This window comes from Numenius arquata, chromosome 8 (genome assembly GCF_964106895.1).
Source record: "Numenius arquata chromosome 8, bNumArq3.hap1.1, whole genome shotgun sequence".
Classification (NCBI taxonomy): Eukaryota; Metazoa; Chordata; class Aves; order Charadriiformes; family Scolopacidae; genus Numenius; species Numenius arquata.
Window position 1 is genome coordinate 49,661,569 of NC_133583.1, and position 13,061 is coordinate 49,674,629.

General features: G+C 58.9%; 2 protein-coding genes across 2 annotated transcripts; both read left to right on the plus strand.

Moving 5' to 3' along the window:
• Positions 1–68: 68 nt before the first annotated feature.
• Positions 69–5,974, plus strand: MPL (MPL proto-oncogene, thrombopoietin receptor). Its single transcript, XM_074152487.1, is given in 12 exon segments — positions 69–321; positions 2,496–2,631; positions 2,976–3,151; positions 3,326–3,591; positions 3,668–3,824; positions 3,985–4,114; positions 4,443–4,615; positions 4,725–4,867; positions 5,023–5,182; positions 5,343–5,430; positions 5,552–5,639; positions 5,731–5,974. Coding segments are annotated over 12 exon segments (1,968 nt in total). The 3' UTR covers positions 5,929–5,974.
• A 1,355-nt stretch (positions 5,975–7,329) lies between these two features.
• On the plus strand, positions 7,330–12,502 carry CDC20 (cell division cycle 20). Its single transcript, XM_074151968.1, has 10 exons — positions 7,330–7,528; positions 8,095–8,240; positions 9,007–9,103; positions 9,646–9,774; positions 10,125–10,321; positions 10,673–10,767; positions 11,117–11,348; positions 11,469–11,594; positions 11,766–11,883; positions 12,234–12,502. Exons 1-10 carry the CDS (start codon positions 7,330–7,332, stop codon positions 12,410–12,412), a joined length of 1,518 nt encoding a protein of 505 aa, XP_074008069.1. The 3' UTR covers positions 12,413–12,502.
• The last annotated feature ends 559 nt before the right edge of the window (positions 12,503–13,061 follow it).

Here is a 13,061-nt window from a genome sequence, read left to right on the forward strand (position 1 = left end):
TCTTGGCACTGTGGCCGGCGGCGGAGGGGCTGTGGGACGGTGGTTTCGGGCACGAGGAAGTGCTGGCGATGGGGTGGGGGGAGCCTCCAGCCAGGCTTCCTGAGCTGCACAGCCACCACTTCCCAGATAAAGGTATCACCCAGAGGAGCCGCTGCAGCTCCCAGGGTGCTGGGAAGAGCTGAGCACGGCACGCGTGGGCCTGGCACAGGGGTCGCAGGATGGCAGCCTGCCTGCACCAGGGCTGGCTGCCCTCACTGCTCCCTGCCATCCTGCTCAGCTTCCACAGCCCAGCGTCAGCCCCTGAGCCAGTGACATCCCAAGGTAGGTCCTTGGGGCCATTTTCTCCCCCAAAGGATGGGCCAGAGAGGAGCTGGCATGCTGGGCACGGGCAGCAAGCACCCCACGGCAGCCAAAATCTGCAGGGTTGGGGAAGGGGCAACCTGGGAGGGTATGCAGGGGGTGTTCAGGGTGGGTGATGGAGAGCCCTTCTCACCTGTGGGACACCCTGGGGTGCCTGGAGAAAAAAGACATCCCTGCTCTCTGCAGACAGGACCTGGCAGCCCCTAGGTGCCCCTTTTGCATGGCAGCCTGGGGTTCCCAGTCCCACACAGGTAGCAGAGGGGCTCCCCATTCATCGAAAGTTCTTGGAGTTATGATGACCAGGGTCTGAGCAAAATTCAAGCTGACATCTGATGGAACAACTCTGTGCCGGGGGTAACACGGTGGCACTGCCTGGCTAATCCTAATGCTCCCGCGCCTTGTGTGACCATACTGCCCCACTGAGCATCCTCAGCTCAGCTGGTAGCTGGCCCCAGCCTGGCTCGCTGCGCCTAGCAGAGACACTTCCTGGCTTTCTCCCTTTTCAGGCCTGTCCATCCTTTCTTTGAGCCCCTCTTTAGCCTTTTCAACACCTTCTCTAACACCATAAAAAACATTAACTGAACAAACCCCTGTTGATCTCCTGCTTGTCTCTCCAGCCCCACCCCAGGTCTCTGGCCATGGCAGGTTCTGGAGCACATTTTGAGTAGGGGCAGTGGGAGGAAGATGGGGGGTTGGACTCATCCTCCCTCTGCCTGCAGCCTCTGCAACATCGCAGTGCCCAGAGCCCACTGCCAGCTTGGCAGGTCACTGCCTGAGCATGGCTGATGTGGGCTGCAGAGCCATCTGGCCACTCTTCCAAGGAAACAACCCGTGCCCGGCAGAGATGCTCTGGTAGCCCACAGGACCAGTGTGGCCTCCCGCCGATGCCATGGGTTCCTGTGCCACAGAGCTGCTGGGCCCTGCCCACCTTTTCCCCTGGTGCTGGGAGGATCACAGAGCCGGCATGAGGGCTGGGGTGGGGGCGATGGTGTGCAAAAAGGGAAGAGCAAGGAGGGGGGGCCTATGGTCTGTGGGGAGGGGACATGGACTGGGAGAGAAAGGCAACACGGGGCTGGGAAAGGAGGAACAGGGCTTTGAGGATCAGGGCAAGAGAAGGGACAGGGAGAGCAGAGGGACAGCAAGAAGGTGGTAAGGACATTTAGGGACTGTCCCTTATTCTTCACACAGGGTGGGCTCAACTAGCAGCGCAGGTGGCATGTAGCAGAGAACAGATGCATTCAGCACATGCAACAGGGCCAGACACTGGCAGGGGGCTTGTTGTGGGGTCCTGCAGCTGGGGGCAGCCCCTGGGGAAGGGGGCACATCCCAGAAGGAGGAGGAGGAGGAGGAGGAGGAGGGCTGGAGCAGGTCTCAGGGCAAAGGCAGTGGGGGAGAAGGGAGTGCTGGAGCAATGCTGGGGGCAGCAAGGCCACCCCTGCGCTTCACTCATCTCCATCTTGAGGCTGTCCCCTTTTCCCTGACAATGGGGACAGGCGCCCCTGTGCCAGCAAAGCCACCGGTGCTTGGGATGGAGATTCTGCAGGGCGTGATGCTCCAGGTCATTCCTGCAATGACAGAGAGGGCTGCTTGCTGTGTGGGGCAGAGAAACCCACAGCCCCCGAAGCAGTCCCCGGGATGGGGTTTGAGCATCCCCCTCTGCTCAGGACCACACGCCCCCACGCCAGCCCCGAGGCCTTCTCCCTCTCCCCTGGGCGCTGCTCCTCCTTATCTCGCTTCCGCGCACCTTCCGGCGTGAGCAGGGCAGGGGTGCTTCCCCCCGATCTCCGGGCCCTGAGCCCCCCTCTGACCGCAGGGCTATTTCGGGATGTTTGTTTGTCCCGAAGGACCCTGTGTGCTGAGGAGGGGGGAGCGGTGGGGCCGGCCGGTGGGGAGCCCTGCTGCTAGCTGGGACCTTGGTGCAAGCCAGTGGCCATCATGCATGCCATGTCCCTCCCTGCCACGCCAAGCTGGTGGAGGGCACCTGTGCCATGTCCACGGTTGTGTCCATGCTGTCCCAGGTGCCTGCGTAGGCTGGCCTTTGGGGCGAGCTGGCCAGTGGGCATGGGGTGGGGGGACACAGGTGCAATGGGGATGGGTTTTGTCCAGGGGCTGCTTCATGCCCATACTCCTCCCAGATGCTGCACTGCTGGCAGGGGTGCCCGAGGACATCCTCTGCTTCTCCCGCTCCTTCGAGGACCTCACCTGCTTCTGGGATGAGGAGGAGGAAGAGGTGGCGAGCAGGACGTGCCACTTCTACTACTGGTACAGCAGGTAGGACGTGGTGGGGACACAGCCCAGCCTCCCCCTTGCCCACACAGGGAGCATCAGAATTGGGGTGCCGTAGCTCTCCATGCCATCCTGGTGGCTCCCAGCTGCAAGGAGAGGTGGTGGAGAGCCCACGGGAGCCACACAGCAACCACCACACACCCTGCAGCAGGGCTGGGATCTTGGCTGTCCCACAGACCCATGGGGATGGTGTTCTTCAGTGGATGGGGGCACAGGGAAGGAGCTGGTGACACTGGTGTCTCAGTGCCATGCCCCAGGTACCCTCTCCTCTGGTTTGGCCCTGGGTAGGGCGCATGGGGTACTACAGGACCTTACTCTCCGTTCCTCAGGGACATGCCCATGGCATGCACGGTCTCCACATGGCGCCGTGGGGCTGGCGGGACACGGCACGCCTGCATCTTCCCCAGCCAGGACGTGCGGCTCTTCACCCAGCTCCACCTCCGTGTCCTGGACACCACCACAAACCAGACCAAGTACTGGCGGGAGCTCAGCGTGGATACAGTGGGTGAGTCCCTCCCACCGGGGAACACCTCTGTGAGACCAGGACAGGCCCAGGACCTGGGTGCCCTGCCCTTCTGCCTGCCACGGGTGCTGGCAGCACCCTGCGCCCTGCAGGACCAGGGGGTGCCCAGATGGGGACTGCCACAGGAGGGCAAACACCCCAGCACGTTCCCCACAGGGCTCATCGCCCCCCCGGTGAACATCACAGCCCGCTGGGCTGGGGCTGCGGGGCAGCTCTACGTGTCCTGGCAGCCACCACTCGCCGACTACCCGAACTTCTTCCTCTACGAGGTGCGGTGCTGCCCTGCCAGCTCCCCAGAGATGCCCTGCAGCACTGCATTGGACCCCAGCGGGCAGCACCCCGGGCACCCCTACATCCAGCCAGAAGTCAGCACCCACGCACCCATGGCCAGGGCAGCCGCGGCCTCCCCGGGAGCGGGGCAGGTACATAGAGGCGCCAGGGAAGGGCAGGGGGGCTCAGGGGCCACAGCTGCTCCCTAGCCTGTCCCCTCTCCTGCAGGGGCTCGTCCAGGCCAACACCTGGGTGGTCATCCGGGACCTGCAGCCAGGGGTGAGGTACCACATCCAGGTGCGCAGCAAGCCCGACGGCACCTCCATGGATGGCGTCTGGGGACCTTGGTCACAGGCAGTGCCTGCGGAGACACCCCGTTCCTCTGGTGAGCAGCCATCCCCACCACCAAGGCAGGCACAGTGGGGAGGTACCCACATCTGGGGCTGCGAGGGGTGGGGGTCCTGGGGTAGGCAAGGGGCAGCACCCAGGTTTTGGAGAGCCAGGGGGAAGCAGCCCCCTCCCTGCCCTGGCTCTGACCTGCCCAGGAGACATCGGGCTGTGCTGCAGCACCCCTGACCTGCGGCACATGCGCTGCGAGTGGAGCTGGGACCCTGCAGAGACCCACAGCTCCCACCAGCTCTTCTACCAGCCTTCTCCGAGCGGGGCTGGCACAAGGTAAGGAGCATGGTGGGGATGCAGCGCTCAGGCGGAGGGGTGGCACATACCTGGGACCACCAGTCCTGCTCAGTGTCCCTCATCACACACCAGGCTCTGTGCCGTGCCCTGCCCTACTGCCATCCACCTCAGACCTGCCCGTCACCACTCCCGGCCACACTGGCCCTTGGACTATGAGCAGTGCTGGTTTCCTGGGCAAGTGTTGGAGGAGTGAGGCAGTGCGTGTGGTGACAGTGTGGTGACAGGGTGGCCCCAGAGCAGGCTGGCAGTGGGCAAGGGGAGTGGGGCCACCATGGTGGGGCTGACTAGCTCCCTGCTCCTCGTACAGGGAAGACGCATGGCAGCAATGCTTGGAGGTAAGTGTGGGGGTGCAGGGCACCCACACCTGCACCTTCCAGCCCAGGGCTGGCAGTGCCATCTCCATCCTGGTGAACGTCACCCGGCCCCACACGCCACCCACGCTCAGATACTTCAAGGAGCCCTTCTGGCTGCACCAGGCTGGTGAGTCCCAGTGCCACTGTGGCCTCTACCCTTGACCATACCTGGCTAATGCGGGACACAGCATCTCACGTCCCATTCCACGGCAGTGACACATCCCTGTCCCCAACAGTGCTCACAGATGCCCCACAGCTTGTGCAGGCGACAGTGTCACAGGGTCGGCTGAGCCTGCAGTGGCTGCCACCCCTGGAGGCACTGGCAGAGCAGCTGGACTACCAGGTCCGCTATGCTGTGGAGAACAGCCATGACTGGAAGGTAAAGGCATGGCCAGGACTCCCCCGAGCAGCCCTGCCCACCTCCGCTGCCAGCACATGGCCCGCATCGGGTCAGGCAGGATGGACCCACACCCCAGTGCTGCCCCTTGGCCGCCCCGCAGCAGCCATCATCTCTAGCTCAGCTCTGCCCCACAGGTCCTGCAGGTCCCGCGGGCAGCCAGGAAAGAAGTCCTGGACCTACGGCCAGGTGCCCGCTACCATGCCCAGGTGCGGGCCCAGCCCAGCGGGCCGTGGTACCAGGGCAGCTGGAGCGCCTGGTCCGAACCTGTTGTGGTCGATGCCACGGCCGATGCGGGTAAGGGTCAGGGCAGAAGTGGAGGCTGTAGCCAGAGGAGCCACACGGCCAGGGGCAGAAGACTGGTAATGGGATGGGGAGCACCGGGCAGAGGGTGACAGGGCTCGGTGGTGACGGGTCTGGGGAGGGCTCCAGTCCCAGCGCTCCTCCTCCGATGCAGGCTGGATCATCCCCAGCGTTACGGTGGTGCCGCTGCTCTTCACAGGAGTGCTCCTGGGGCTGCGGTGCACCTTCCCCTCCCTCTACAGGTAAGAGCTGTGCCTGGGCCAGGTGGGGGGGGTCCAGCACCAGGCTTGGGCACCCTGCCCGGGGGCATCAGGGCACCCCAGGACTGGGCTTTGCCTTCAACGCCCCCTTCCCCGCACCCAGCAACGTGAAGCAGAAGCTCTGGCCCCCTGTCCCCGACTTGCACCGCGCCCTGGGCAGCTTCCTCCACGAAAGCAGCAAGCACGGCCAGGTGAGGGGGCCGGGGCCGGGCCGGCGCCTGAGCACCCCCCGGGGGCAGCTCGACGGGCAGCCCCCACCACGCCCCCTCCGTCCATCCCCAGGCCAACGCCTTCTACAAGCAGCCGCCGGAGGAGGAAGCCGTCCTGCCCTGCCTGCTGGAGGTGCTCCCCGGCCCGCGGGGGGAGGCGGGCCCGCCGCCCCCGCCGCCGGAGCCCGCTGCCGGCCGGCTGCCCAGCACCGACATCGCCAACCAGTCCTACCTGCTCATGAGCGGCTGGGAGCCGCGCGGGCCGCCCTGAGCCGCCTCCCCCCTCCTGCCCCCCAACATAAACGAAACGCGAAACCACCCGGCCTCCAGCCTCCTCCCTCCTTCGCGGCGTCCCGGTCCCGGCCCCGGCCCCGGCCCCGGCCCCACAGGGAAGCGGAGCGGCGCCGCCCTCCCTCCCGTGCTCGCCCCCCGACCCACCCACTAGCGGCACAGCACCCACGCAGCCGCCCCGGCGCCGTAGAGCCCCGCCCCACCGGGCGGTCCAGCCAATGGCAGCGCGGCGGTTGGGTTTGAATCAGCCAATGGGAGGAGAGGCTGCGCGGGGTTTAAACGCCGTCGCCGGGGCGGGCTGCTCGAATCTCAACCGCGGAGCGGAGGTGAGGGGCGGCTGGGCCGCGGCGGGCGGGGAGGGCCGAAGGCCCGGGGGGAGCCTGAGGAGCCGCTGGGGAGGTGGGGGCGCGCCCTGAGGCGAAGCGGACCCCGAGAGACACCCCGGTGGCGAAGGGTCCTTGGGCGGGGGGGGGGGGGGGGGGGGGGAGGTTGTGGTGAAGCGGCCGCTGAGGAGCGGCCTGGGGTGTTGTCCCAAAGCGGGGTCATTTACCCGGTGTGCAGCCGCCGATATACACACGGGGTAGAGGTATTATCTGTTTATTTCATCTCTGCAGAGATGGGTGCTAGGTGGCAATGCACAAAGCCAGCACACTGGCCTAAAAACTCTAAGGAATATTTATAGGGTTCAAAACACAGAAAGGCACACCCTTAATTATAATTATTGGTTGGTACCTTATCTTAGCAATTGCTATTGGTTAGTACAGTCTCTCGCTTTCATTTAAAGTTACAAGGTCCTTTAATTGATGTGCACATGCTCCAGCACTGTGGGGGGTGAGTCCAATTCAGCCTCCACTTGAGTTGGTGGTGGGGATCTCCCACTGCCACCTTTGCCTTTCCCCCAGTTACTGCAGATTTTTTGTCGACTCTATGCCTTATCCAGCAGCTGTCTGGTTTTCAGCCGGTTTCAGCGCCTCCTGTTGTGGGATGTTCCTTTTTATCAGCCTTCTGTGCTTTTTCAAGGGTATATTCATTAGCGAGGCTTTTATTGTTTATACGAAGTGTCTGGTTTCATAGGGCCTTGGGACCTTTTTACAGCTCTTTATTCTTACCTAATGAGAGAGTCTACCTTCTAAAATACATTTTATCTTTTTAGAAGTACATTCTACCTTCTTGAAGTACATCGGGGCAGGGGAGGCACCTCTTGTGGTGGAGAGGTCTGAGGGGGGTTGTCCTGTGGTGGAGGGGACCTTGAGGTGCGGCCTGAGTGGGGGTGTGGGGTGTCCTGTGGTGGAGGGGACCTTGAGGGGTGGCCCAGTGGAGGAGGGCTGCATCCCGGCCAGTGTCCCCCCGGGCCCCGCTGACGCCCTCCGCCCGCAGCGCCATGGCGCAGTTTGTGTTCGAGGCGGACCTGCATGGGCTGCTGAAGCTGGACACCCCGATCCTGAACGCGCCACCTGCCCGGTGGCAGCGCAAGGCCAAGGAAAGCGGCGCCCCCGGGCCCAGCCCCGCCGCCGGCTTGACACCCATGAAGCCGGCCAATCGCTCCCACAGCTCCAGCAAGACACCATCCAAGACACCCGGTGAGTGGCGGCGACCAGCGGCATAGGTTGGGCCAGGGGAGTGTCGCCTGGGCTGCTTGCCTGTAGCCACAGGGCTCTGGGCTCCATGCCAGGCAGCCGGGCCTGCTGGTCAAGCAGGAGGAGGTGGGCTACACTGCCTGGCTCCTGGGAGCCACCCACCTTCTCCTCCCAGGCATGAGGTGGGCAGAGATCTGTGAACTGCTGACCCCTAGCTGAGTCTTGCTGGCACAGCTGTGTGTTGGGACAAGTGTGGGTGGGACTGTCCGCTGACAGCTTTACATGCGGTAACAGTATTTTTGCATCCTCCCCTTCTCTGTGAACTTTGGAATTGCTGCACTAGACCCAAGGAGTTGTCTCCTGGCGGTCCCTAATCAGAGCTTAGTGCCCTTATGGGGGGGGGGGGGGGAGGGCAGAAATATGACTTATTTGTGACTTGGATGGCATGAGCGCTCTGAGGAGTCCTCTGGTAGGTGTGATGTGGAAAAGTGCTGGGTTTGCTGTCTCTTGAAAGCTGTAATACAGGCTGTTCATTAGCTGTAAAACAATACTTATGCATGTGAATGCAGGTAAATCTGGATCCAAAATCCAGAGCACCCCAACAAAGGCTGGAGGGGATCGATACATTCCCAACCGGAGCGCTATGCAGATGGAGATGGCCAATTTCCTCCTAACCAAAGAGAATGACTCGGCTGAGGAGTCTCCTACCAAGAAGGTGAGTGTGTTGCTAAGTTACGATTACAACAATGGTCACTACCAAGCACCTAATCCTTCCTGGCCTTCTACAGAGAAGCAAACTGTAAGTTCTGTCAAGTGGATGCATGGGGCTGACAGCTCCAGCCATCACTGCTTCCAGCTCTGGGTTTCAGGAGCCTGGGATGAGGTAGATGCTGTAGAGCCTGTGAATGGAACAGGTACGCACCTGCTACACAGGAGGTTGAGCATAGCTGCTCTGTAGCAACGTTTCTCTAGGCACAGGAGAAAAGCATAGAGCCTCACACCTCTACTTCCATTCAGTCTAGCCTGTGCCACTTCTGGTAGCAAAATTCAACTTTGGGCTAATGAGGCTTTAAAATATAGCAGGCTACAGAGACACACAACTGTGAGCCTGTGCACAGTGAAACTGCTGGTGGTAGCTATTTTAGGACAATGTCTACATGGGGAGCTATTCTGGAATGTGTACACTGTCTTCTGAAATCTCTTTATGAAGCATTTGGTTCCTTGTGGCTGTGGTTTTCCCCACTGGCAATGAGACACTGAACTTGCCACTCTTCTGTATGAAAATGTGAGCAGGAGAGCGTGCCAATATCTGAGGGAAAACTGCTTTGAGGTGCCTCTCTGTAGCTGACTCCTGCAGCACAGCTGTACACCTGATTCTAGGAGAAGGGGGCATAAGTGTATGCTCTGCAGTTTTAAGTGCAGCATGGGCTTTGTGTTTCAAATGCATCTTGCTGCTTGCTGAGAGTGGTTTGTCTCTGTAGGAGCAACAGAAAGCCTGGGCGGTGAATCTGAATGGCTTTGATATAGAAGAGGCAAAGATCCTCCGTCTCAGTGGAAAGCCACAGAATGCTCCGGAAGGTATGATACAGGGCCTGTGTGAGTTGACTCAGCTGGAGAGATCTGGGCAGGGGAACAGCAACACAGAGGCTCTGTGTGTGGACATGGGAGAGATCAACTGTCTTCTCAGAGCTCCTGCGCACAGCGGAGTCTCCCTCCTTAGGTCTCATGAAGTTGAGGAGCTGCATAATGGCCACATTGAATTTATTTGCAGAAGTTGAAATGACTTCCAGTTGCTCACTGGTACTGCAGGTGGCAAACGTTCCTGATGTCTGTAAAAGCTTCAAACTCTGTTGTGCACTTGTCCCAAAGTACGTCACACCGTGTAGCTTAACTGTCACTAAAAATAATGGGATACAGGAAACAAAGTGTTTGTCAGTTAAACAGAGCCTCACCCTGGTTCAGTAGTTAATACTGCCAGTGATGTTTGCACATTGTGCTCTTCTCAGCGTATCTCTTTTCTCTCAGGACTTTTCACTGGAAGGGATTTCTAGTTGGGTGAGCAGTGCTCAGCTGGGAGGAAACAGTAACTCAGGTTAACACATCTGTTCCTCTTCACACAGGCTATCAGAATAACCTGAAAGTGCTGTACAGTCAGAAAATGACACCTGGATCCAGCAGGAAGAATGGCAGATACATTCCCTCAATGCCAGAGAGGATCCTGGATGCACCGGAGATCCGCAATGACTATTGTAAGCTGCTGTGTTGAGCGCTGGGCACTGAGATCATTCACATTAGAGCACAGGTCCAAGGAACTAGAGCTCTAACTGGGTTTCAGCATCTTACATGCTCAGGCTGGCACAGACCACTTCTGGAGTGTCTCTGTGCAGCCTTAGGAACAGTGGTCCAGAGTGCTGTGTAGGTGACTTGGATCAGGGCCACCTGACCCCATTAGCTGGGCATGGTGACACCCAGAAGGCTGCCCCTTACCTGCCTGTGCGCACACACCTGATGCAGGTGGAAGATCTGGCATCAGCACTGGTGAAGACCAGAGCTCTCCAGGTAAGCGCAGCATGACCTGCATTGCTCTTCCAAATTGTAGATCTGAATCTCATTGACTGGAGCTCTCAGAACCTCCTAGCAGTGGCTCTGGACAACTCTGTCTATCTGTGGAATGACGTTTCTGGGGAGATAATCCAGCTGCTGCAGATGGAACATCCAGATGATTACATTTCCTCTGTGTCATGGATTACAGAAGGAAACTACCTTGCTGTTGGCACAAGTAATGCAGAGGTCCAGGTGAGTGCAAGAGTAAAACTAGAGGTGTTGTCTAGGGGTTGCCAGCACTGTGGGGCCCAGGGACAAAGGCTTGGCTAGCACTAGAAGGATGCAGTGCCCTCGGGCTTGCCTTGACTGCTGTGGGGTGGAAATGTCCACATCCAGCCATGGCCATTGATCGACTGCAGCACCAAGGCAACTAGAGTTGGGTTTTGGGGCTACCTTCTGTTCTGTAGCCATGAGGTACAAATTGATCTCCACTCCCATACTGATACGGTTGAATGCCAGAGCCTGTGCAGTGAGGTTCCTAGGGCAAAGCAACAGGGCTGGGTTTCCTCATCCTCTGGAGAACTTCTTGCTCTGCCTCTCTAGATATGGGACATACAGCAGCAGAAATGTCTCCGAAATATGACCAGCCATTCTTCCCGTGTGGGATCCCTCAGCTGGAACAGCTACATCCTCTCCAGGTAAAGCAGTGGGTGGGGGTGGGTGAAGGGCGGTGTCACTGTTGCAGATTCCTATCCTAGATCTGTGAGTGGTGCAGGTTAGGGGTGGCAGAGAGGAGTTTCTGTCCTGGCTTGGGATTCTTACTCAGCCTGTTATGTTGGGACTGAAGAGAAGGCCTGTCTTCTCTCTTGCCCTCTGTGCTGAAGTTGTGAAGAGCTGCTGTGGCTGCTTCACTCAAGCCAACAAGGACAGTGATGCAGGTAACACTGGTTGAAACCCAGTGGCAGGTATGGTAATCTTGCCACAGCACAAAAATGGATTTTGGTGAAAATATGTGCCAGCCTGACCCTGCAAGCCTTCTCTCTGCAGTGGGGCACGGACTGGCCACATCCACCACCATGATGTCAGAGTGGCTGCGCATCATGTGGCCACGCTTGCTGGCCATACGCAGGAGGTGTGTGGACTCAAGTGGTCCCTAGATGGCCGCTACCTGGCCAGTGGTGGCAATGACAACCTGGTGAACATCTGGCCGTGTACCCAGGGAGACAGTGGAGACTTTGCTCCTGTACAGACCTTCACTCAGCACCAGGGTGCTGTCAAGGTGAGTGCAGGGCTGCTGTGGGCCAGGGGTGGGCACGTGTCTGTGCGCGAGGCAGACATGCAGCACTGGCTGCCTACGGGTTGCCTCTTGCATGTCTTAGAATTAACCCTTTTCTTTCAGGCTGTGGCATGGTGTCCATGGCAGTCAAACGTTCTAGCCACTGGAGGTGGGACTAGTGACAGACATATCCGCATCTGGAATGTGTGTTCTGGCACCTGCCTCAGTGCTGTTGACTCCCATTCCCAGGTGAGATACAAACATTAGCTTGGTGACAAACACCTTCTGGCAGGATGCCTATACAGACCTGCTGGCTCCTGAGGCCCAGGGGCATGGGAAAGGAGGGGACCCTGCTCATCTCTGGGTGGTGAGCCATCAGCACAAGCAGCTTGTCTTACCTGCATTATTACTGCTTTCCAGGTCTGTTCTATCTTGTGGTCAACAAACTACAAGGAGTTCATTTCAGGCCACGGCTTTGCACAGAATCAGCTGGTGGTATGGAAGTATCCAACGATGGCCAAGGTCACTGAGCTGAGAGGTAGGCTGGGCCCTTTGCCTGGGGAAGGGAAGGCTGCTAGAAGCTGAAGGCAGATGTAATCCTTGGTCTGAGCAGACTGGTGATCTAGCCTGGAGCATTACTGATGCAAAACAGTGTCCAGGAGCATGCTGCTGGAGGGAGGCACTCCTGTGGGCTGCTGTGAAGAAACAGTTGCTCCAAATGCATGCCTAGGGTGTGAATTCATGCTGCTGCAGCATGATGTAGGGATGGCTACCTAAGCTGGTGGAGCTCACAGGGCATAGGGGAGCAAAAACTTGACTGTTGCAGTGGAACCAAAGGTCAGGGCATGTGGTTATCAGCCCAGCCCTGACTGCACACCTCCTCCTCAGGTCATACTGCCAGAGTGTTGAACCTGACTATGAGCCCTGATGGTGCAACAGTGGCCTCAGCAGCTGCTGATGAGACACTGCGGCTCTGGCGCTGTTTTGAGATGGACCCCATAAAGAAGAAGGAGAAAGAGAAGGCCAACAGTGCCAAAAGCAGCATCATTCACCAGGGCATCCGATGAAGACACAGGGCTGTTGGGGGAGTGGGGAAATCTGGCTTACACACTGTACAGTATTTTAAATGTTTAATAAACTGCTTTAATTTCTTTTTCAAGTAGTCCAGTGGAAGAAAAAGCCATAGCTCAGAACCAAGCCCTGCCTCCCTGAGGTTTGGGATCTGGGCAAGTGGTGGAGCTCTTGTTCTATTTTGCAGTCAGCCTAGCACAGCCCTGAAGTCCTGGGAGAAGGATGCTGTGCAATGGCTATACTTCTGTATCTGTCCCAGCTAAGGCAGGTGTGTCACCTGCCACATCATGCTGACCATAAGTGCAGCAGCTCCCCAGAAGGGGTATGGCTTGCTTGTACCCTACAGGTGGAGGCTGTAGTGCTTCTGAAGGACCCTAGGTATGGGGTCTCTGCTTTCAGCAGGAACTGCTCTCCAAAGGAAGCTGATGTCTAGCCTGTGTCTGCCTGTGGAGCGGCCCGGCCTGTGGCTGGATGGTGGTCCCAGTGTCCTGGCTCTGGTCAGAGAAAGTGTTAGGGGACAGAGGGCCTCTATCAATGTCTTTTAGAGTAAAGGGTTAGAGCCTGGGTAACTTCCTTGCCCTCCATCCCTGATCAGAGTGTGTCAAAACTGACCCTTCCCAGGGCTAGGGAGGGAGTATCTCTGAT